Genomic DNA, 22,171 nt, shown 5'->3' on the forward strand with positions numbered 1-22,171 from the left:
CCATAATTAACTTATACTGACAGAAAATTCCCAAATTCTGAGTACTTACCATACTTAGCCGCACCATGACTTTCCTTCCTCCTGTCCTCCCTTCCTCCCTTCCTTCCTTCCTTCCTTCCTTCCTTCCTTCCTTCCTTCCTTCCTTCCTTCCTTTCATCCTTCCTTCCTTCCTTCCATCCTTCCTTCCTTCCTTCCTTCCTTCTATCCCTCCTTCCTTCCTTTACACACTTACTATATATTCAAAATATTTCAGAAGTAAACTCCAAGTATACTCATAAGTTCACTTGTGGTACAAATGAAAAACTTAATTGAGGAATACATGTGGACTTAAAATTTACTACTGTTATGGAGGAATTCTGGACAACGGAGTTGAGGATTCACGTGCAGTTTATTAACAAGAGTAGTCAGGCAGGCAACGGTCAAACAGGTAACAAACATGAGCATAAAGGTAATCTAAAATATGTAGTCAAAAACAACCAAAAGGTCAGGCTAGGCAGTAAAGGATCAAAGCATGGCAAGACAAACAAGTAAAACCAATTTGTAATGCTACACAGGGTAAACAAGACTCAGCCTTGTGTATGAGAAAGTGAGTGGTTTAAATAGTCCAGATAATAAATGATCATGAGTTTCAGCTGTGTGTGTGTGTATGTGTGTATGTGTGTGTGTGTGCATGTGAGTGTGTGTGTGTGTGTGTGTGTGTGTGTGTGTGTGTGTGTGTGCGCGCGTGTGTGTGTGTGTGTGTGTCTGACTGTCCAGATGACTGTCAGCTGTGGCAGAAGTGATAAGTGCAAAAAGTTCTGGGAGTTGTAGTTCGGTTCAGTGGCCTAGTTCTCCAGCGGCGATCTTCAGATGCTCGATCGCTGATGATCAAAACAGTTACACTTGTAGTACACCTAAAAGTATTCATTCATATAGAAAAAAATGGAACAAATTAGACACAGATTAGACCCAGATTAGATCAGTATTCTAGTATTCTAGTTTTGTTTTGTTTTTTTTGCAAGGGAAATCATCCCTTTAAGTTTTATAATGGAAAGCTGCACAACAATGTGTACTTAAACTCCTTAATCACTGGGTCTCTTTTTTTCTGTCTCTCTCAGATTGATGGCCGATCCAGAGCCTACTATGTTGCCAAAGACCTGGTGGACTCAGAAAGAGAGTAAGTGTTTGTCTCTGCCTGGATTGAAACAAATTCCCAATAAAGTCCAATTGTTTGTCCTTTAGGGATCTTCTTCATCTTCATCCTGTCCCTGTGCACATCTTTATCATTGTCTAGTCTTGTTCATTCAACGGCTCCTCTGATACTTGAACTGACAGCCTATTACTGCACTGTCTGCCTAAAGATATTTCATTTCAGCAGCGCCTCAATGAGTCATTAAGCGTGTCGATTTATTAAATGTGATCTAGTATCTAAGCAAGCCTGCTGTTCCCCCTAAGCCCTTCAAATGCATTTGTTATAAATCTCAGCTGGCTTCATAAATCAGCTGTCTAAATGTTGGTATCACTTGAATGATCATGGATATGTGCGCTCGACACATTTTGACAGGTCTTTTTGTTTTGTTTTCAAGACTTAAACTGATTGTTTTTTTGTCAAATAGAGTAATGTCACCTGTTTTTATCAATTCACAGACACGTGAAGGCTCTGAAGATTCTTCAAGAGGTATTGATGTTTTTTTAATATATATTTTGATTCATATTTATGTACAGCTCAAAAATAAAGGGAACACTTTGAGTTAGTTTCTGCTGGTTAAGTGTCCCCTTAATTTTTTTGAGCAGTATATTTATTAACTTAATGTTTTAAAAAGAATTTAAAAGAAAAGCAAGGAATCATAAATTGTTAAAAGTATCATAAAGGCATTTATAAGGTTACAAAACACTTCAATTCCAATTAAAGGTGGCTTTTCTCTTGTCTTCAGAAAATTCTAAAATGTATATGTTTAACACAGAAATATTAAGCAGCACAACAGTGTTCAAGTACGATTATAAAAGTTTGAGGTTGTAAATAAATAATTTATAAAGGATCATGAGGCAATTAAGTTGTGGCTGCTGAAATTTCAGCTTACAGTATTTATCACAAAAATAAATTATATCTGAATATATATCCAAATTGAAAACAGTTATTTTATGTTTTAATATTTCCACAATATTAAAGCATCTTAGATTTTGAACCAATAAATTTAGGTTTACAAGACGTCAAAAAAAACATCAACATATTATAAAAAATCTTATAAACCCCAAACCTTTAAAAGTCTGTGTATGTCTAGCATCAGTTGCAAATAAAGAAGGTTAGTTTTTTTATGGCAAATCACTGTGTTCTTGAGGCTTCATAATACAGGTCTGTTTTGCAATCTGTAGGCATCAGTACAGAGACCTCTGTGCGTTCTGCCTGTGTACAGTAAAGACATCACAAAATCTTAAAAACAATCCTCAGCCATGTATGTTGCTACAGTTCAGTATGCAGGTCATCTGTTTCGCTCATGATGGGACAAGTATAATTTTACAGCAAGAACCATTGTTACTGTTGCTCAAGCTTATAAAAATCTGAATGATATCTAAAGTCATGCATAATCAGAAGAAGCAGAATGCTAATTCTAAGCAATCAGGTCTAACAGACTGAGGCTGATTTATAGTTCTGCGTCAAGCGCATGCGTATGGTCCGGCGCAGCCTTCGCGCGGTCGCTTAGCCCTGCCGTGGCTGACAGCGACGCTGACGTGCACTTCTCATAAATGTAACTACACGTCTCAACCAAGCATAGCGCAAGCTCTGTGATTGGTCGGCTTGGTAGCTATGACCAGTATGGGTGGGGCCGAGAATCCACAAACCCGCTGGAGCGACTGTCGTGTGAAGGAGTCCCCTAGATGGAAACTGTTGTTTTGTGTTTACCTTATGATTAATGTTGTTGCTCGTCCGCCGGTTTCTGCCTGTAAATGAGCTACTTTTTTTAGCTACTTGTATTAAGAACGCATTCAGAAAAAAACAAAACACCCGTGAAGAAACATGACACAGTGTCACGGTTCAGTAAGGGGAAAAAGGGGCGAGGACTCAAATGCATAAACAGAATGATTTATTAATAAAAAAATAAAATAAAACAACGACAACAAAAACCACCCCGAGGGGGAAAACACTAAACTATAACACAAACAAAGAAACAAACTTGACTGGGTTGGCTGGACGAATCAGGGCTGGACAGAACAGGACAAGGAAAATATCGACGACGAACTGGCACAGGACAGCAGACATCAGGAGAATATAAGCAGGGTTAAATTAATACACAACAGATGAACATAATTAACTAATAATGGGTTAACAAGGAGGGTGGGACTAGACAATAGACGGGAGAGCACCTGACACAAGGAGACAACACAAGCCAGGTGCTCACATTAAACAAGACTAGAACACGCAGCCAAAGAGAGAACTCATTAACCGCGTGTTCGTATGACAAGACACAAAGCACACAACAAAAGCACGCGACCCATGTAAACACAGAGCCACGTGCTTTGACAACAGACGCAAGACACGAGCACACGATAAGTGAACACCTTACCGTGCGCTCACATAAATGCAACGCGCATGTTTCATCTCAGCGCCAACCAAAACCGAAACCAACAAGACGGAGACGCTGAGAATGAAACAGCGCGATGCTGACGAAACAAAACAAACACGAGTACAAGAGCGCGCGTCCCAAGGACGCGCAGACCCCGCGCACCCGCGTCAAGCGGGAGCGCGCACGGTCCGCGCGCACCTTTGATGACGCGCACCCAGACAATGACAAAACAAGTGCTCGACCCAAGAAAACTCGAGCCGAGCACTACAGGACAAGACAAAACAGAGCTAGTGTCCGGACTCTGCCACCAAAACAAGAATTTACAAGACCAGAGTGGCAGAACCCTGACACTAGCCCCCCCCAAAAGGGACGCCACCTGGCGTCCCTAAAGGGAACATCCAACAAGGTACAAGACAAACAAGAAACACCACAAGACAACAAAACAGGCAACATCAACAAACACAAGACAGGGAAGTGAACAGGCAAGACACCATAAAGGGGGGGAGGGAGGGGAGCCAAGCCAGACCCAACAAAACGAACAAGGGAGGGATGGGAGGGCAAGACCAGGGAGGGACAGGAGGTACAGTCCAGGGCGGGACCAGAGGGACAGTCCAGGGCGGGTTCAATGGGTCAATAGCCCCGGCAGGAAACCAGGGCTGAGCCGGAGGGTCCGTCCAGGGTGGTAGAGGGGCACACCAGGGAGGAGCAGGAGGGACGACCCAGGGACAGTCTGTCAGGGGAGACAAGGCAGGCTGCCTGATGGGAGCCAGCAGGTCTGGAGGCCTGTGGGGAGCCGGCAGGGCTGGAGGCGGCTTGACTGCAGGCCTAATGGGAGCCGGCTGGACAGGAGGCCTGTGGGGAGCCGGCTGGACAGGAGGCCTGTGGGGAGCCGGCAGGGCAGGAGGCGGGTTGACTGCAGGCCTGAGGGGAGCCGGCTGGACAGGAGGCCTGTGGGGAGCCGGCTGGACAGGAGGCCTGTGGGGAGCCGGCAGGGCAGGAGGCGGCTTGACTGCAGGCCTGAGGGGAGCCGGCTGGACAGGAGGCCTGAGGGGAGCCACCAAAACTGGAGGCGGCTTGACTGAAAGCCTGAGGGGAGCCGGCTGGACAGGAGGCTTGTGGGGAGCCGGCAGGACTGGAGTCGGCTTGACTGAAGGCCTGCAGGGCGCCGGCTGGACAGGAGGCCTGAGGGGAGCCACCAAAGCTGGAGGCGGCTTGACTGAAGGCCTGAGGGGAGCCGGCTGAACAGGAGGCCTATGGGGAGCCAGCAGGGCTGGAGCCCTATGGGGAGCCGGCAGGGCTGGAGCCGGCTGGACAGGAGGCCTGTGGAGAGCCGGCAGGGCTGGAGCCGGCTGGACAGGAGGCCTGTGGGGAGCCGGCTGGGATGAAGGCCTGCGGGGGGCCGGCAGGGCTGGAGCCTGCTGGACAGGAGGCCTGTGGGGAGCCGGCTGGGGTGAAGACCCGTGGGGAGCCGGCTGGGTTGGAGGCCCGTGGGGAGCCGACAGGGCAAGGAGCCGGGCTGGGGCCGGCAGGGCAAGACGTCTGGATGGTGCCGGCAAGGCAAGGAGCCAGGCTGGGACCGGCAGGGCAAGGCGTCTGGATGGTGCCGGCAAGGCAAGGAGCCGGGCTGGGACCGGCAGGGCAAGACGTCTGGATGGAGCCGGCAGGGCTAGACGTCTGGGTGGTGCCGGCAGGGCTAGACGTCTGGGTGGTGCCGGCAGGGCTAGACGTCTGGGTGGTGCCGGCAGGGCTAGACGTCTGGGTGGTGCCGGCAGGGCTAGACGTCTGGGTGGTGCCGGCAGGGCTAGACGTCTGGGTGGTGCCGGCAAGGCAAGACGTCTGGGTGGTGCCGGCAGGGCACTGAGCCACGCTGGGGCCGGCGGGGCAAGACGTCTGGGAAGGCGCCTCTGTCTCTCCTCTGCTGTGGTGGGTGGGAGGATAATAATACTCATCCTGTTTGCTGAGTCCTCTGTTGGCCAGTTCGTACTGTCACGGTTCAGTAAGGGGAAAAAGGGGCGAGGACTCAAATGCATAAACAGAATGATTTATTAATAAAAAAATAAAATAAAACAACGACAACAAAAACCACCCCGAGGGGGAAAACACTAAACTATAACACAAACAAAGAAACAAACTTGACTGGGTTGGCTGGACGAATCAGGGCTGGACAGAACAGGACAAGGAAAATATCGACGACGAACTGGCACAGGACAGCAGACATCAGGAGAATATAAGCAGGGTTAAATTAATACACAACAGATGAACATAATTAACTAATAATGGGTTAACAAGGAGGGTGGGACTAGACAATAGACGGGAGAGCACCTGACACAAGGAGACAACACAAGCCAGGTGCTCACATTAAACAAGACTAGAACACGCAGCCAAAGAGAGAACTCATTAACCGCGTGTTCGTATGACAAGACACAAAGCACACAACAAAAGCACGCGACCCATGTAAACACAGAGCCACGTGCTTTGACAACAGACGCAAGACACGAGCACACGATAAGTGAACACCTTACCGTGCGCTCACATAAATGCAACGCGCATGTTTCATCTCAGCGCCAACCAAAACCGAAACCAACAAGACGGAGACGCTGAGAATGAAACAGCGCGATGCTGACGAAACAAAACAAACACGAGTACAAGAGCGCGCGTCCCAAGGACGCGCAGACCCCGCGCACCCGCGTCAAGCGGGAGCGCGCACGGTCCGCGCGCACCTTTGATGACGCGCACCCAGACAATGACAAAACAAGTGCTCGACCCAAGAAAACTCGAGCCGAGCACTACAGGACAAGACAAAACAGAGCTAGTGTCCGGACTCTGCCACCAAAACAAGAATTTACAAGACCAGAGTGGCAGAACCCTGACACACAGAGGAACATAAAAACCTACTGCCAGCTAGAATTACAGAAGTGTTATTGTAGAGCGACACAAACAGCACGCAGAAGTATAAATGCACAGCAACGTGCAAGGCAGGCTCCGTGGGTCACGCCAATCATTCAATGCAGAAGTATAAATCAGCCCAACCTGGCATGATTTTCCCTTCTGATGCTGCATGCTGGAGCATAACACATCTAGAGCTACTTCATAACACTTGTAAATACTTGCTCCAATGGATTCGTTGCGACATGTAGATTCATATGTCCGAGCATATGCGTGCGCTTGATGCAGATATATAAATCAGCCTTTAAAAACACATACTAAATAAGCATAAGTTCATAGAGTTTGAAGTGCTCCAAAAATTACACCTATGCTGTTACTCTACCTGTGTCATTCCATGCAGTTGTACATGCACATACATTTACACATACATTAGGACACACACACACACACACACACACACACACACACACACACACACACACACACACACTCGGGGTGGGGGATTACAAAAACCTTTATCATTGTTGTTTCAGTAACTGAGACTTCCTGGCCTTGACAACCTTGTCTTGAAAAAGTCAGCCTGTAAGTGACGCAGTACCTACGCACCAGACCTTTGTTTTGGGTATCTTCTCATGAGCCTCGCCACTTATAAACATAATAATTTTGGTAATTAGTCCCAAATAACTTGTCAAGGCGAGTAAACTGACTTATCTCTACTCTTTTTTTCTGTACTTACATTTATCTGTTTAGCAGACACTGTTATCCACATGACTTACACATGAGGGAAACAACGAGGAATTTGTCATAGACATGCTTTTGTTTGGTTCAATTTACATTTTTAGCAATTTGATGTATTTTATAAATGTCTAAATTGTTAGTTTTAGTTATTTTGTATACAATACATTCTAACCAGTGCATTTTATGTATCAAATGCCTTCATTTAACTACAATAAACCTGCTTATTATACAGACACACAAAATATATATTGAAGAATGTATTTGTTCATGGGTCAATGTTAAAATTTCTATTTGTAGCTCTCGTATCAAATCACATTTACAAAAGTAATTGTATGTAGATAGAAGTAAAGTGAAGAAAATATATACAAGATGATATTCCATTGTCTTTCTTTGGAACAAATATACCTGTACTTATTAAAATACACTGTGAAAATGTGCTTAGTTGTCTTTACTTTAAAAAGGTGAGTGAATTTGATCATTTTAAAGCAATTGGTTGACTTTACTTTAAAAAAGTAAATAAACTTGATGCTTTTAAAGCAATTAGTCGAGTTTACTTTAAAAATTAAGTAAACTCGAAACTTTTAAAGCAATTAGCTGACTTTACATAAAAAAGTGAATAAACCCAATGCTTTTAAAGCTACAGTGACTAAACCCGATGCTTTTAAAGCAGTTACTTGTCTTTACTTAAAAAAGTAGGTAAACTCAATACTTTTATAGCAATTAGTTGACTTTACTTAAAAAAATAAAGTAATGAAGCAAAAATGAAGCATTTTAATATATGAGAAATTAAATAAAATTAATTGTTTAGGTGCTTGAACACCCTTTGCACCTTTGACCCACATACAATGAATGTCACTGAATACAAAAGACTGAAGTCATAACATTGTAACATCTTGACTTTTATTGTTTGAGAACAAGAAAGCATTGCATGAACATTTTTCAAAATAAATGGTGACTGAATTTGAATTTTTGGGTGAAAGAATTGCATTTATTTTATTATAAAAATACAAATTAAATGTATTTCATTGACACATTAGTTGTAGTTGCTTCTTATTCGCCTTATTTTGTAATGTGGAAAAATAAATTATTTTGTCTATCTTCTAAACGCTTGAATGACTAGGAATAACAAAAACTACTTGCGCTACAACCCAGTGAGTTCATGACTATGCACTAAAATAATATAATGAATATAAAAGAAAAAAGTAAATTATATAAGAAGTACAAGTTTGCAACGGGCAGCACGGTGGCGCAGTGGGTAGCACAATCGCCTCACAGCAAGAAGGTCGCTGGTCCGAGCCCCTGCTGAGTCAGTTGGCATTTCTGTGTGGAGTTTGCATGTTCTCCCTGTGTTGGTGTAGGTTTCCTCCGGGTGCTCCGGTTTCCCCCACAAGTCCAACAACATGTGGTATAGGTGAATTGAGTAAGCTAAATTGTCCATAGTGTATGAGTGTGTTTGGGTGTTTCCCAGTGATGGGTTGCAGCTGGAAGGGCATCAGTTGCGTAAAACATATGCTGTATAAGTTGACGGTTTATTCCGCTGTGGCGACCCCAAATTAATAAAGGCACTAAGCTGAAAAGAAAATGAATGAATGAACAAGTTTGCAACAACAAGCTGCATAACACACAGTTTTGTACAGCTGAAAATCAATGGAAGTCAATGAATGCAGAATGGTCTATACATTTTAGTTACAATGGCCATGCCTTCTCTTGTTAAATATAAGGTGGATACAGTAGCGAAGTCCACTGTTTATCTGTGAACACTGGACTTTTTTCACTCAGATTTGCACTGTGATGTACTGCATTCAATACAAGTTATCATTTGTTTTCATTAGCTCTCCCACTCTGACAGCCAAAGTGTCTTTCTAACCTCGTTCCCTTGGGCCTACATGTGTGTGTATTTGTGCATAGCTTGCAGAGTCTTCGTGAATGATGAAATTAGCTAGAAAAAAACCTATAACCTATTGTTTTAAACATTGTCCTCTAGACTTCGACCTCGTAACTAAATTTAGCGCTTTTGTTTTCATGATTAATACAATATGTATTCCAATTATCATGTGGAGGCGGGGCTGAAGGAGCAATTTAACATGATCCAGAGGGAACTGAAGTTTTTCATACAGTACGGCACACCTCATGTAAATTACCACACTTCATATTCACCATTTTAATTGCCTCATTTGAATAAAATAAGCCATAGTAAATACAATCGCTGTCCTATTAGCGACTAAAGAATGCTAATCATATACATGGCCCTGCGCATATGCTGTATTGTGTTACAATAGGATCGCAATTATAGTTCCCCTTATTCGTACATAATGCCACAGATTTGCATTGAACAGCATAAGCGGGAGGGATCGTGAACGGAGCCAAATGAATAGGCACATCAGAAAGTGCTGCAGTAGTATTTCATGTCGAGCTTTCGTTTGGGAGAACGTTCAGTTTGATATTGATGTGCTATAAATATTTATACTGCATTTAACAATTAGTGGGTATGTGGAAAAGATAAAGATGTCATTAATCACTCTCTCTGTGCTGCGCAGAATGATAATGAGCTGGAGGATCTGAGTCACCTTGATTTTCTGTCCACCACCATTAAATCAGTGTTTGGCTGCTGTCAACTGTGACTTTGATGGTGTTTCTACCCCACTCTTACATAGGAATTTGTGCAGTTTATGTTAAATGTACATTTCATATAAGCAATGCAAGGTTCAGTAGGTAGTGCTGCCGCCTCACAGCAAGAAGGTCACTGGTTCGAGCCTTGGCATGGGTCGTGTGGGTTTCCCCCGGGTGCTCCGGTTTCCCCCACAGTCCAAAGACATGTGGTACAGGTGAATTAGGTAGGCTAAATTGTCCGTAGTGTATGAGTGTAAATGAGTGTGTGTGGATTTTTCCTAGAGATAGGTTGCGGCTGAAAGGCCATGTGCTGCGTAAAAATGTTCTGGATAAGTTGGCGGTTCATTCTGCTGTGGCGACCCCGGATTTATAAAGGGAGTAAGCCGAAAAGAAAATAAATGAATGAATGCAAGGTTCCACACAATTCTTTCATGTTGTCTTAACACAAATCGATTAGGTTAACATAACAAATTTTAGAGGATTGAACATACATCCCCCCCCCCCCCCCCCAAATCTAAAAAAATTGTGTTCCCAGCAAACAATTTTGTGTTTAATAGACTTCTAACAGACATCAAAACGTAGACAGCTTGGCTAAAACAAGGCTAAACTTGGGCTGTCAGTGAAAATCTAACAGACATCTAAGAATAGCCCAAAACTAAACTAGTCGTTAAATAGACAGATTAGACAGACTTTATATGTAGTCATTCATTTCTGTTTATTTGGTGACTAGTCTAGTTTTGGCCTATTCTTAGACGTCTATTAGATTTTCACTGACAGCCCAAATTTAGTCTTGTTTTAGCCAAGACGACTGTTTAGATATCTAATAGACATCTTTTAAAAACAAAAAAATGCTTGCTGGGTTGTTTCAGCTCATTTAAAATAAGTAGTTTGAAGAAGTAGAAACATGAAAAATGTTTTTTTCCTTATAAAGTAAACTAAGCAAAACTGTTCATTACCTTTGTGAATCTAAATATTGACCTATAACATCTCAATTCTTTTTCATTTTGACTGTTTGTTTACACAAATATCAGCCAATTCCATTGCAGAAACTCGGCATGCATTTAAACATGTTGATGTGGTCAAGATTACCTGCTGAAGTTCTAACTGATTGTTAGAATAGGGAAGGAAGGGGATTCAAGTGACTTTATATGTATCCTGTATCTGAAATTCTTCTACCCTTTATTCACTATACCCTACATTAGTTCATTAATATAGTCCATTTAAAGAAGTGAATGAAAATGATTGAGTGTATTCGTGTACTGAGTGGTCCAGAAGGATCCAGAAGAATGTTGATTGTGCTTTGCTGGTTGATAAATTCCTCAGATGAATCAGATTTTATCTTCTTGGTCAGAAACACTCGGTGAGCTGATTTCTACAAATGTTACTTTAACAATTAAATAATAATTTATTTAGAAATTGCAATACATTGTTGGTGACACAGTCCAAAGACACAGTCCAAAGACATGTGGTATAGGTGAATTGAATAAATTAAATTGGCCGTAATGTATGAGTGTGTGCATATAAGTGTGTATGGGTGTTCCCCAGTACTGGGTTGCAGCTGGAACGGCATCCGCTGTGTAAAACATATGCAGCTCTGGACTCTCACAGTCCATTACGGGCATTCTCTAGCCATTGAGTGTACATCGGTTGTATTATTGCTGTGCATTTTGGAATTGATTAAGTACACTGCAGAATGTCCACTATGGTTTTGGACACCATCAAGTAGTGCACTGTTTAAGGGTATGGGGGATATTTTAGATACAGCAATGGTTGTTGTTGTTGCCAAAATTGGCTGGTCTGAGTGTTTCAGAAACTGCTAATCTTCTGGGATTTTAATACCAACCATCTCAGGTGTTTACAGAGAATAGTCAAAAAAGATGGATGATTATACAATGACTGGCAGTCCTATGGGTGACAATGCATTGTTAAGGCCAGAGGTCAGAGTAGAATGGCCGGAGTGGTTCAGCTGATAGAAAGGCAATGGTTACTCAAAAAAGACACTTGTGACAAAGGTCTGCAGAAGCTTCTCTGAGTGCACAACATGTCAAACCTAAAGCAGATGTGCAAGAGCAGCACACCAAAGTGTCTTAATTTCTACTGCAAAAATTCAGTTGGTAGGGTGTGATTTTGGTGTAAACAACATGAAAGCATGGATCCATCCTCAATTTAATCAACGATTTAGGATTCTCCTGGTGGTCTATTGGTGTGGGGAATATTTTCTTGGCACACTTTGGATCCTGAGTACTAACTGAACATTGCTTAAACTCCAAAGCCTGATTGAGTATCATTGCAGACTATCGCTATTTCTTTCTGACCAGTGCTTAACTTGTGATGACTACTTCCAGCAAGTCTCAAATAATCTAAAACTGGTTACTTGAACAAGTAAATCAGTTCAATATACTTCAATGTCCTCCACAGTCAGGGGCGGACTGGCCATTTCCCGGTGGCCTGATTGTCTATCTGGCCCACCACTGTGATTCAATGCCATAAAGAATCAAGGCAGTTCTAATGTCTAAAGGGGGTCAAACCTGGTACTAACAATGTATATAAAACAGTGTATACATTCAAATATCTGAGACCAAGTAAAAAAAAACGCTAAATCCAAGAGTTGTGTATTGAATAGCAAAGATGCTGTTATGACATTGTTTTTTACTAAATAATACAAAAAACTAAGAATTTGCAGATCATCCAGACTGTTAGCAATTTCTTTTTTGAGACAGAAATGCAGAAGGTTTAATGACGACAAAAAACAGTATCTCTGCTCATTTCAGTCTTGCTTTGCGCATCTGACTCTAGTTGAACTATAAGAAAGCAATAAACCTGTAATGAGTCTTAGGAAGGCAACAGTAAAACAAAGCACTTTCATTACAATGAGCATTTGGAAATTTGTTTCAGCTATTGAGAAGCTATCGGAGTAAACAAGTTTCATAGCACCTAGGAGGACTGTATAACTACACTGAGTTATTTATGAGCGCATTGACAAATGCTGACAGGGCTGCGATCGATACACATTGATTCATGTGTGAAGCTCAGAAAGAAATTCCAGCATATCCCCTCCCAGCATGACTACTTACACGTCTGTGTTCACATGCATGTCAGATTTAGTTTTATGTCATCACATTCCTCATATTGGACACAGATTCCCTAATGGCTTTGCCTGTGTACGATTTCAGAGCAGGTTTTTACCCCTTCCAATGATTAATAAAGTACATGACATGCGTATGTATTGTGGGTCAAGTAAATAAATCCTCTCTGGATATCGTGAGACACAAGGCTAGTGTTCCCTGAGCAGGCCAGCTCATAGCTGCTCAATATACCTGTCTGTTACAGCCTAAACAAATATATTTGGCACAAACTAATAACACATTCCCCTGATGGGTGGTATTGTGGGCAAAATTTTTGTTCTAATGGCTGCTCGGATCTTAGTCCAGTAGATTGTACTCCTTTTGGGGATCAAATGCGCTCAGATTTTATTCAGAGGCAGAACAGTATAAATATTTTGCTCAAGTTATAGATGGATTTAATCAAAAGATGCACCACTGAATAGGCTAATAATCATGTCTACATATTTATAAGTGTAATTGTCTGTTTACAAACACACCCAAATCCCAAAGCTTCCACGTGTCACGTGTACAGAAGCTGATATGGGAACAGTGTGTTTATAACTATGGAGCGTGTCCATCAGTATCACTATGCATTGACTGATTCAGAGGCTGCAAATGAGGGGCGATGGTCGACGCATGGCTTTAATGGAATTGAAGTGAATGCTGCCATTGTAATACTAATTTCAACATGCTTTCAAGCCAAAATAAAGCGAAAGTATAACTGTTAATTCTCTTAAACAGCTTTTGCAGTTATATCACATTTGCGATCGGCTCTTTGATGCTACGTTCACTTTTAATAAAAAGATTAAAATATGGGAGAAATATAGGAAAATACTTAAACGGGATGATATCGAGATAGAATGGTAAAATACAAGAGAATCCCAGCAAAAACGGGAGGGTTGACAGGTATGCTCAAACCACTGCAGGACGTGGTCTGGGATGCACTCAAGAAGACAAAGCTTCACAGGTGTAATGCAACTAGGCCAAATAAAATGCATTGTATCTGTCGCTTTCTTCAACATAGCCTATTCAATTTGAATATAGGGCAGGATCTGTAAATCATTTATTTGGCCGAATGCAAATGGAAGCTTTTTCCAATTAAGATAGGCCCAATGTTATTTTCACTTCATTGTAGATGGTGGATTGTTAAAACAGATGCAAAAAGATGTTTCTGGTACAAGGAGTTTGCAAAATGATGCTCTGTTTATTACAGTAGGTTGTTTCACAGCAGTTCCAAAGTGAAATGTCCAGTGTCTGGTGCTATAGCGTGAAATACCTTATACAAAGAACAAAACCAGACTCAGGAATTATACTGCCTTCATGTGCTATCGGAAATGTCTGACTTTCCACTTATGAAGCTATGATTACGAGCTTGTTGTATTCAATTCTTGTGGGAAATAATAAAACAATTATATATATATATATATATATATATATATATATATATATATATATATATATACATACACACACACACATACACATACATACATACTCGGTGGTTCATTCCGCTGTGGTGACCCCAGATTAATAAAGGAACTAAGCCAAAAAGAAAATGAATAGATAAATAGATACACTTACTGGCCACTTAGTAGGTACACCTGTCCAACTGTTGTGGGGAAAAAAGGTAATCAAGAATAGAAATTTAAATGGTTCTCCACTAGTTTATGAACAACCTAACTCAGAAACTTAAGTATCAACATCACTTACAGCAGGTGTTTACTATACTGTGATTTGCCTCCAAATTATAAAAAAAAATTATCAAAAATATTTAATAAAGAAACATTTTATTCTGAAATAGTCGCTTGAGGTGTTGCTCATGCCGATCTTCTTTTCTGCAGGATTTTAGGGCAGCAGTGGAGTCAGGAAAAGATGATGACAGACCTCTGTTAGAAAATGGGAAGCTGGATGAGATCCTCAGCACTCTTCCTCAGGCCTACCGCTTGCACAGTGAGATCCTCAATGAGCTGGAGACCCGCATTAAACAGTGGTGAGAAGTGCATCACTGATGCACACCGTACAAATGCACATCCACATTCCATAAAAAGACCATATTTATGTCATATATAACATATGCATCGTTTACAAGGTGCTAATGCATGCACTTCACATCTACTTCATGCATCTCCTTACCTGAGGTTCATAATAATTCATACAAGCTGGTGGGTTCTTGCTTACTTTACACACACACAGATCTCTTATCTGTGATGTTACAGAAGCACTATCCATTATAAAGCTAGCATGAATGTCCTTGGATGCCCTCTGAAAAGTTGTTGTTTGTCATTCATCTTCAGGGAGGACAGTCCGACAGTGGTTGATGTGATATTAACTCGCCGGGCTGATTTTTCCCCCTTTGCGACCTACATCTCCAACTATGATCGCAGCATGTCAGTACTGGAGGAGAGCTGTAGAAAGAGTCAAGCGTTCGAGGATGTGGTGAAACAGTTTGAGGTGAGCTCTGAGATATACTGAGATCCTTGTTGATCACAATTTGATGATTGTGTTGATCCTATTTTAATGTTTTTTTTTTTTGTCAAATTAAGTTTCTAATCAAAATGTTTTGGCAAACATAACTTTATATTTTAATAAAGTAAAAAATTTTTTACAAATTTGTCATGATAAGTTAGTGAAGGTGAACATTGCTTCCCACACATAGGGCTCTATTTTGAGGATCTAGGCGCAAAGTCCAAAGTCCAGGGCGCAAAAGCATTAAGTGCGTGTCAGAATCCACTTTTGCTATTTTAAGGATGGAAAAATCCGCTTTGCGTCGTGGTTTAAGAGAGTTGAGCTAGTTCTCTTAATGAGCTATAGACGTGTTTTGAGAATTAACCAATCAGAGTCTCATCTCCCATTCCCTTTAAGAGTCAGTTGTCACAAGTATATTTTAAACCTGTGGGAAGTACTGGTAATGATTAATATTTATTATTTATTCATATCTAGTGGTAGCAGATATTTAAGTTTTATTCTTTTCATTCAGAGTGAAATATGAAATATTATTATAGGCTAAATTTCTTATATATTTCTTTTACTTTACATATATATATATATATATATATATATATATATATATATATATATATATATATATATATATATATATATATATATATAAACAAATTTAACCTATAATAATATTTATCTTAGTGACAATTAATATCAATCTTTAACAATACATTTCCCTTCAGAAATAATTCTAATAATAGATAATTATTTTTATTTGTGTTAAAAAAAATGTATTTTGACAAAAAAGAGCCTTCCTGCATTTATTAGATACAACAATAATATTGTTATTGTGAAATATTGTTACAATTATATATACTTAAAAAATATTTAATGTAAAGTATTTTCAACTTATTATTAAATTATTCCTGTGATGGGAAAACTTATTTTTCAGTAGTTATTATTACCATCTTGAAAAATACATTCTGATATTCAGATGTTTGTTGATTGCATTATTATCACTGAAAACAATTGCTCTGTTAAATATTTGTTTTGTAACAGTGATACCCTACCCAGTTTGATTTTTAAAAGAAATCACAATAATTTTAAATACTTTACATGAATCAAAAGTAAAGAAATTGTAGACTGGGTGTTCAATTATTTCTAAATTTTGAATAAATGTATATACATTTTTGTTTTAGATGCATGCTTTATTTTAAAATAGAGTGTTCAATAACACAATTACTTTTTGCTGTGATATCAACTTTATTGAATCTGGTAGCATTGCCTAATAGGGTTGGTATCATTAGTATTACTTGTACACTCAAAACACGATCAGTTCACAATAATGTTGCTACATTCATGACAGAGGCTCCGCTGAATCATTTAATTGGTGGAGTCACTGACCACACATTTCAATGGTGATCAGGATCACCAACGACAAGAAGCCAGCTGTCCCCACTCATTAATATGCATGAGCATCTGTATTCTGGGACGCCTCTGTGGGTGGCACACTCAAAACTGGACCCTCAATGTATAGCAGGAAAAGAAAAAGAAAGAATGATTTAGCCAAATGTCCTATAAATGCGGCTACTCTCATTGAAAAGTACAAATGTATGTAGATTTATTCTTAAATCTGTGAACTGAGCCTGGTGACTTGCACAAATATTTGTGAAACAAGGTCTGTTTTATATTTTTTATTTCAAAGATTGGATCTATAATAATGAGTGACAACCTGCCATTGGTCTGTTTTCTCATGTGGCTTCATAATCAATAGCTGAGGCTTAAGATGAAACCAGATTAAGACAAGTCATTGCAGGTGAATAGTATGAAAAAAAAACTACCATTTACTACTTCCTCAGTTGAGTGAATAAATAAAAATTTACAAGTATTCTAAAATGTTAAGTTTAAAATAAAATAAGCAAATGAGCCACTGTTTAATTAAAAATGTGCTAATTTGCATATACTTCACCACAAAAGATTGAACTACACAATGGATGCAGTCAATATTAAGTCAATATGCTTACTTATCTATTTTTAGATATATATGTTTTAATATATATTAAAAGCAAGCAATTTCACAGAAGGGACTTTGGTAATCTAATTTTAACCATTCTTTAATTCAGAAAAAAAAAACACCAAAATTTTAATAATCAGAGACTATATTCATCTCTTTTATGAACATATATGAATAAAACTAAAATTTTGTTAATTTAATTGCTGCTGAAGTGGAGAATTATGATGAAACAGCCTTTATAATATTCAATTCAATTTAAGTTTATTTGTATAGCAATTTTCACAATAATTGTTGTTGCAAAGCAGCTTTACAAAAGGGTGTGCATTATAATATTAAATTCTAATATTAAATACATGCCCAGGGTTACTTTTTTGCGAACTGTGAAATACATTGCTGAGGTTTGCTTTTAGCTTATGTTAACTTATCCACTAGCTGTTTTAAGTCAGTTTAACATAATAGTTCAATGGACTCATAAGGTTCATTTGATTCAGCTTTAAAATAAAATTTAAGGCAACTAGTATTTTTTACAGTGTAGAGGGTGCTGTGTGCATATCTGTGAATCTCAAATATGTTATTTTGCCCATACGGTACATGCCATTTAAATATCCTTCTCATCTTGGAGGTGACGAGGCTGATCGTGCATAATATATCACCTTGAAATCAGCTGACCCACACATTCTTTTCCCTAAACTTTAATGATAGTATTTTTAAAAGCAAACTAGAAGAGAAAACATGTCATGGCCAGAAATTTGTGAACTGAGCCTGGTGACTTGTTTTGTGTTTCTGTGTGGAGTTTGCATGTTCTCCCCATGTTCGCGTGGGTTTCCTCCGGGTGCTTTTTTTCCCCCACAGTCCAAAGACGTGCTCTATAGATGAATTGAATAAACTAAATTGGCCAAAGTGTATGTGTGTAAATGTGAGTGTGTGTTTACTGTGTTGCTGCTGTAAGGGCGTCTGTTGTGCAAAACGTATGCTGGATAATTTGGCAGTTCATTCAGCTAGGGTGACCCCTGATGAGGGACTAGGACTTAAGGGACTAAGATGAAGGAAAATGAATGAATGAATGGTTTATGAAATGTGCCTTCTCCACACTCTAACTCAGTAAAATGTTGTACAAGGCAAGCTATCGAGCAAACTGACCACTCTAAAAAAGCAGCCCCTATGAAGTTAAGCGGGCAATACGAACACGTTTGATTACAGATCATAGATACATTTAGGTAGTTTTGCTGCCATTTATCCAGTGCTGTGTAACCAACATGTAAAAGTCTTTATCTGTCAATAATTTGTCACTGTGAATGTCAGCTATAGTGTGAAAAAAACTGCATTTTTGTTGTCAGGGACATCATACCTCCCTGTAGTGTTCGTTAACCCACAAACTTGCAGACAGGCAAGTATGCCATGGCACACATTTGCAGTTTCCCATAATTGTAGCCCTGGGCACATATTCCCAATGAGCTTGTGTTGAAAAGTAAGGAGTAAGCAGGATGGACAGTACAGCTGCCAAAAATAATAACATGTACTGTAATTAAAATCAACAGACACAATCTGATGAAGTGCAATAAACACATAAAACCCCCCCAAAAATCTAAACATTTACAGGCACATATAAACCATGTTTTTGCCTGCAGTATCTTCCCTTAAGATGTAATTTCTGCTTATTACAGCTGATATTATTGTTCCCGGAGCATCTGAACCAAATGTATTTCAGATCTAGGTGTGAAAGGTGCTCATTCAGAGCTCACTGTGAGTGCAGGTCAGTAACGCTGATAGGCTTTGACTGGCTGATGTATGTACTGAGCATCAGCGACTGCCTCTGGTCACTCCGCACTAATGAAACCAATAGAGCTGACTCTCAGTGGCGCTGCACCATGTAAACACACACACAACATTTCTCTTAACCGGCCAGCCATTAGTCTAGCCTGCGCTGACTGGTTTTATTCAGCCAATCTGTGCTGTGATGCTTCTCTCAGCTCATTAAATGGGAGGAGATGCAGTTGTTTTATTGATCAGGGCCTGAAGGTGGACAAGTCAGGAGTTTAAACACACGCTTGAGTCTATCAGCTTATGCTGCCATTGTCAGCATTGCAGATCAGTTCTGTTTGTTGAAAAACGAACAACATTAGAGATAAAACTATATTTAAACTGTGTCTGATTTACGTATGAAATGTTATTGCATTATGCCATTCAAGCATGCTTTCTCTTTATTATCATTGAGCAAAATATTTTCCATATCAATGAATTTTTTTTTATATATATACATGTATGGGGCAGCACGGTGGCGCAGTGGGTAGCACAATCGCCTCACAGCAAGAAGGTTGCTGGTTCAAGCCCCACCTGGGTCAGTTGGCATTTCTGTGTAGAGTTTGCGCTGTTCTCCCCGTGTTCGTGTGGGTTTCCTCCGGTTTCCCCCACAGTCCAAAGACATGCAGTACAGGTGAATTGGGTAGGAGATGGGTTCCCAGAGATGGGTTGCGGCTGGAAGGGCATCCGCTGCGTAAAACATGTGCTGGATAAATTGGTGGTTCATTCCGCTGTGGCGACTATGGATTAATAAAGGGACTAAGCCGAAAGGAAAATGAATGAATTAATTATTTCAATAAGGGTTGTTTGATATGTTTGTAAAATGGAAAAATTTTAAATAAATCATAAACAAAAGGACATAGTGGATGCTTTGAGGACAACGCATGCATTAGGAATTTTCTTCTCTGGACCCGAGCTCATGTAATCTCATTTTGTGTGTGTGTGTGTGTGCCGGGTTGATGACAGAGATGAAGTATCTACAGTAGCTGATCTGATCACCACTGTGGTCTGATAGGATTAAACCCTGTTCAGCTACACTGTTTACTAAGGGTTTTCTCTACAAACGTGTGCGTGTGTGTGTGTGTTTATACTGTAAGTATCAGGGTGTGTGTATGTGTTAAATGTGTAAGAAGGAAGGAGACAAAGGTGGGGTTCTGTGAACAAGAGCGAGAGAAAAGAAATTGTTTTCCAAGCTTCGTGTTTATATTGAGCATTCTATAGGAGCTTTTATAGCGTGTCCCTTTAGTCCTCAGCTTGTCAGTTTAAAGTAAATGATGCAGATTTACTCTGGGAGTGTGACCAAATGTAGACATGTAAATAAGTGAACTCAGACATTAAGGAGTTATGAAAAAATGTATTGTTTTAAAGTATTATATTATTTAGGCAGCACGGTGGCTCAGCGGTTAGCACTGTCGTCTCACAGCTAGAAGTTCACTGGTTTGAGTCCCGGCTGCGTCAGTTGACATTTCTTTGTGGAGTTTGCATGTTCTCCTAGAGTTCGCGTGGGTTTCCTCCAGGTGCTCCGGTTTCCTCCACAGTCCAAAGACATGTGGTATAGGTGAACTGAATAAATTAAGTGTATGTATGAGTGTACACAGAGTGTGTGTATGAATGAGAGAGTGTATGGGTGCTTCCCAGTACTGGGCTGCAGCCGGAAGAGCATCAAAACATGACAGAATAGTTGGCGGATCATTCCACTGTGGTGACCCCTTATGAATAAGGGACTAAGCAGAGGGAAAATGAATGAAAAATGTCAAACACTACATTTTGATGGCACATTCAAGATTTGGAAGTAAATGTGTAATACTGTACACAATTGTCAGATAGCACAAGTCTCTAAATAAATAGAAATATTCAAGTAGTGCCTTAAGTTTGAATTCATTCAGATTTGTTCTGGATCAAATAGAACAAATGAACAAATACCAACATTAAATATAGCCATAATGTATTAAATTTGGGTTTAACCTCTGTAGAGACATACATCAATTTCCAGAACAAGTGTCAGTGGTAATGCTGCTCTCTCTTGTGAATGCGAGTGTTAAATAGCCACTGATATGCTAAAATTCACATTTTAAAAACTGACATAAAAACATATTGCCAAGTAGGTGTTACCCTTGTAAATAAATAGTACATTTTAAGTCTAAATAACTACATTTACACAATACACAATACACAATAACTACAATACATAACAATATTTGCTAAACTACAGTGAGTTTAGTCATCCACAAATGTAAAACTGTTGGAGGACTGCAGTGATCAATGTAAAAGAATAATAATAATTACACGGCTTTCAGACAATCAGATTCAAGAACCAGAAAGAACTGTTAAATACACTGTAAAAGGTGATTAGTTACTTAAAGAGAGTAAATTAATTACATTAAAAGCTACAAGTTGACTACTTAGGATGTAAGTGAACCAATTGTAACTTGGAACAGTTAAGCTGACTTAATTTTTATAAAAGCTATAATTTTACTCGTTTTTTTAGCATAAAGTCAACTAATTGCTATTTACAGAGTGTATGTGTTTATATATATTTATATAAATATGTGTATGTACGCATCCATATATACATACATACACACACTCACTATGAATAAGCATGGTGTTTCTCTGCACGTGCGTCTTGAATTGTACAGGTGGAAAGGACAAGATAAAGGCAGAACAAGACACTGACACACATACACACTCATCTGGCATTTGGGCAATGAGGCGGATAAAAGCTAATTAGCCAAGCAGCCTTCTTAAACAAGCCTCAATTAAATGAGCTGTCCAGACAGACGCTGCTTCAGCCGGACCAGCGCCTGATTTGTGTAGCCTGTCTGTTCTCTGGCACGAGCCGCCACTGCTTCTCCTGGCCGCATCCCAATTTGACTGGAGAGCTCTAAATATCCACCCTTGCACAGTTACAGAAAGACCGGCCACTTTTTCAGCACAAATGTCAATTGAATTGCAGTTGAAATGTTCAGCATGAGGCTGTTGATTAGTTCTACTGGCTTTAACAATGGAGGCATGTTGGGTTTAAACACTGGAGT

General features: G+C 40.0%; 1 protein-coding gene across 1 annotated transcript in view; it reads left to right on the top strand.

Moving 5' to 3' along the window:
• Positions 1–22,171, top strand: part of fgd5a (FYVE, RhoGEF and PH domain containing 5a) — a 72,206-nt gene that overhangs the window by 21,133 nt on the left and 28,902 nt on the right. The window contains exons 4-7 of the mRNA XM_056467954.1: positions 1,098–1,156; positions 1,627–1,657; positions 14,722–14,870; positions 15,175–15,331. Coding sequence (XP_056323929.1) covers positions 1,098–1,156; positions 1,627–1,657; positions 14,722–14,870; positions 15,175–15,331 — 396 coding nt within the window. The remainder of the gene's footprint in view (positions 1–1,097; positions 1,157–1,626; positions 1,658–14,721; positions 14,871–15,174; positions 15,332–22,171) is intronic.

This window comes from Danio aesculapii, chromosome 11 (assembly GCF_903798145.1).
Source record: "Danio aesculapii chromosome 11, fDanAes4.1, whole genome shotgun sequence".
Classification (NCBI taxonomy): domain Eukaryota; kingdom Metazoa; phylum Chordata; class Actinopteri; order Cypriniformes; family Danionidae; genus Danio; species Danio aesculapii.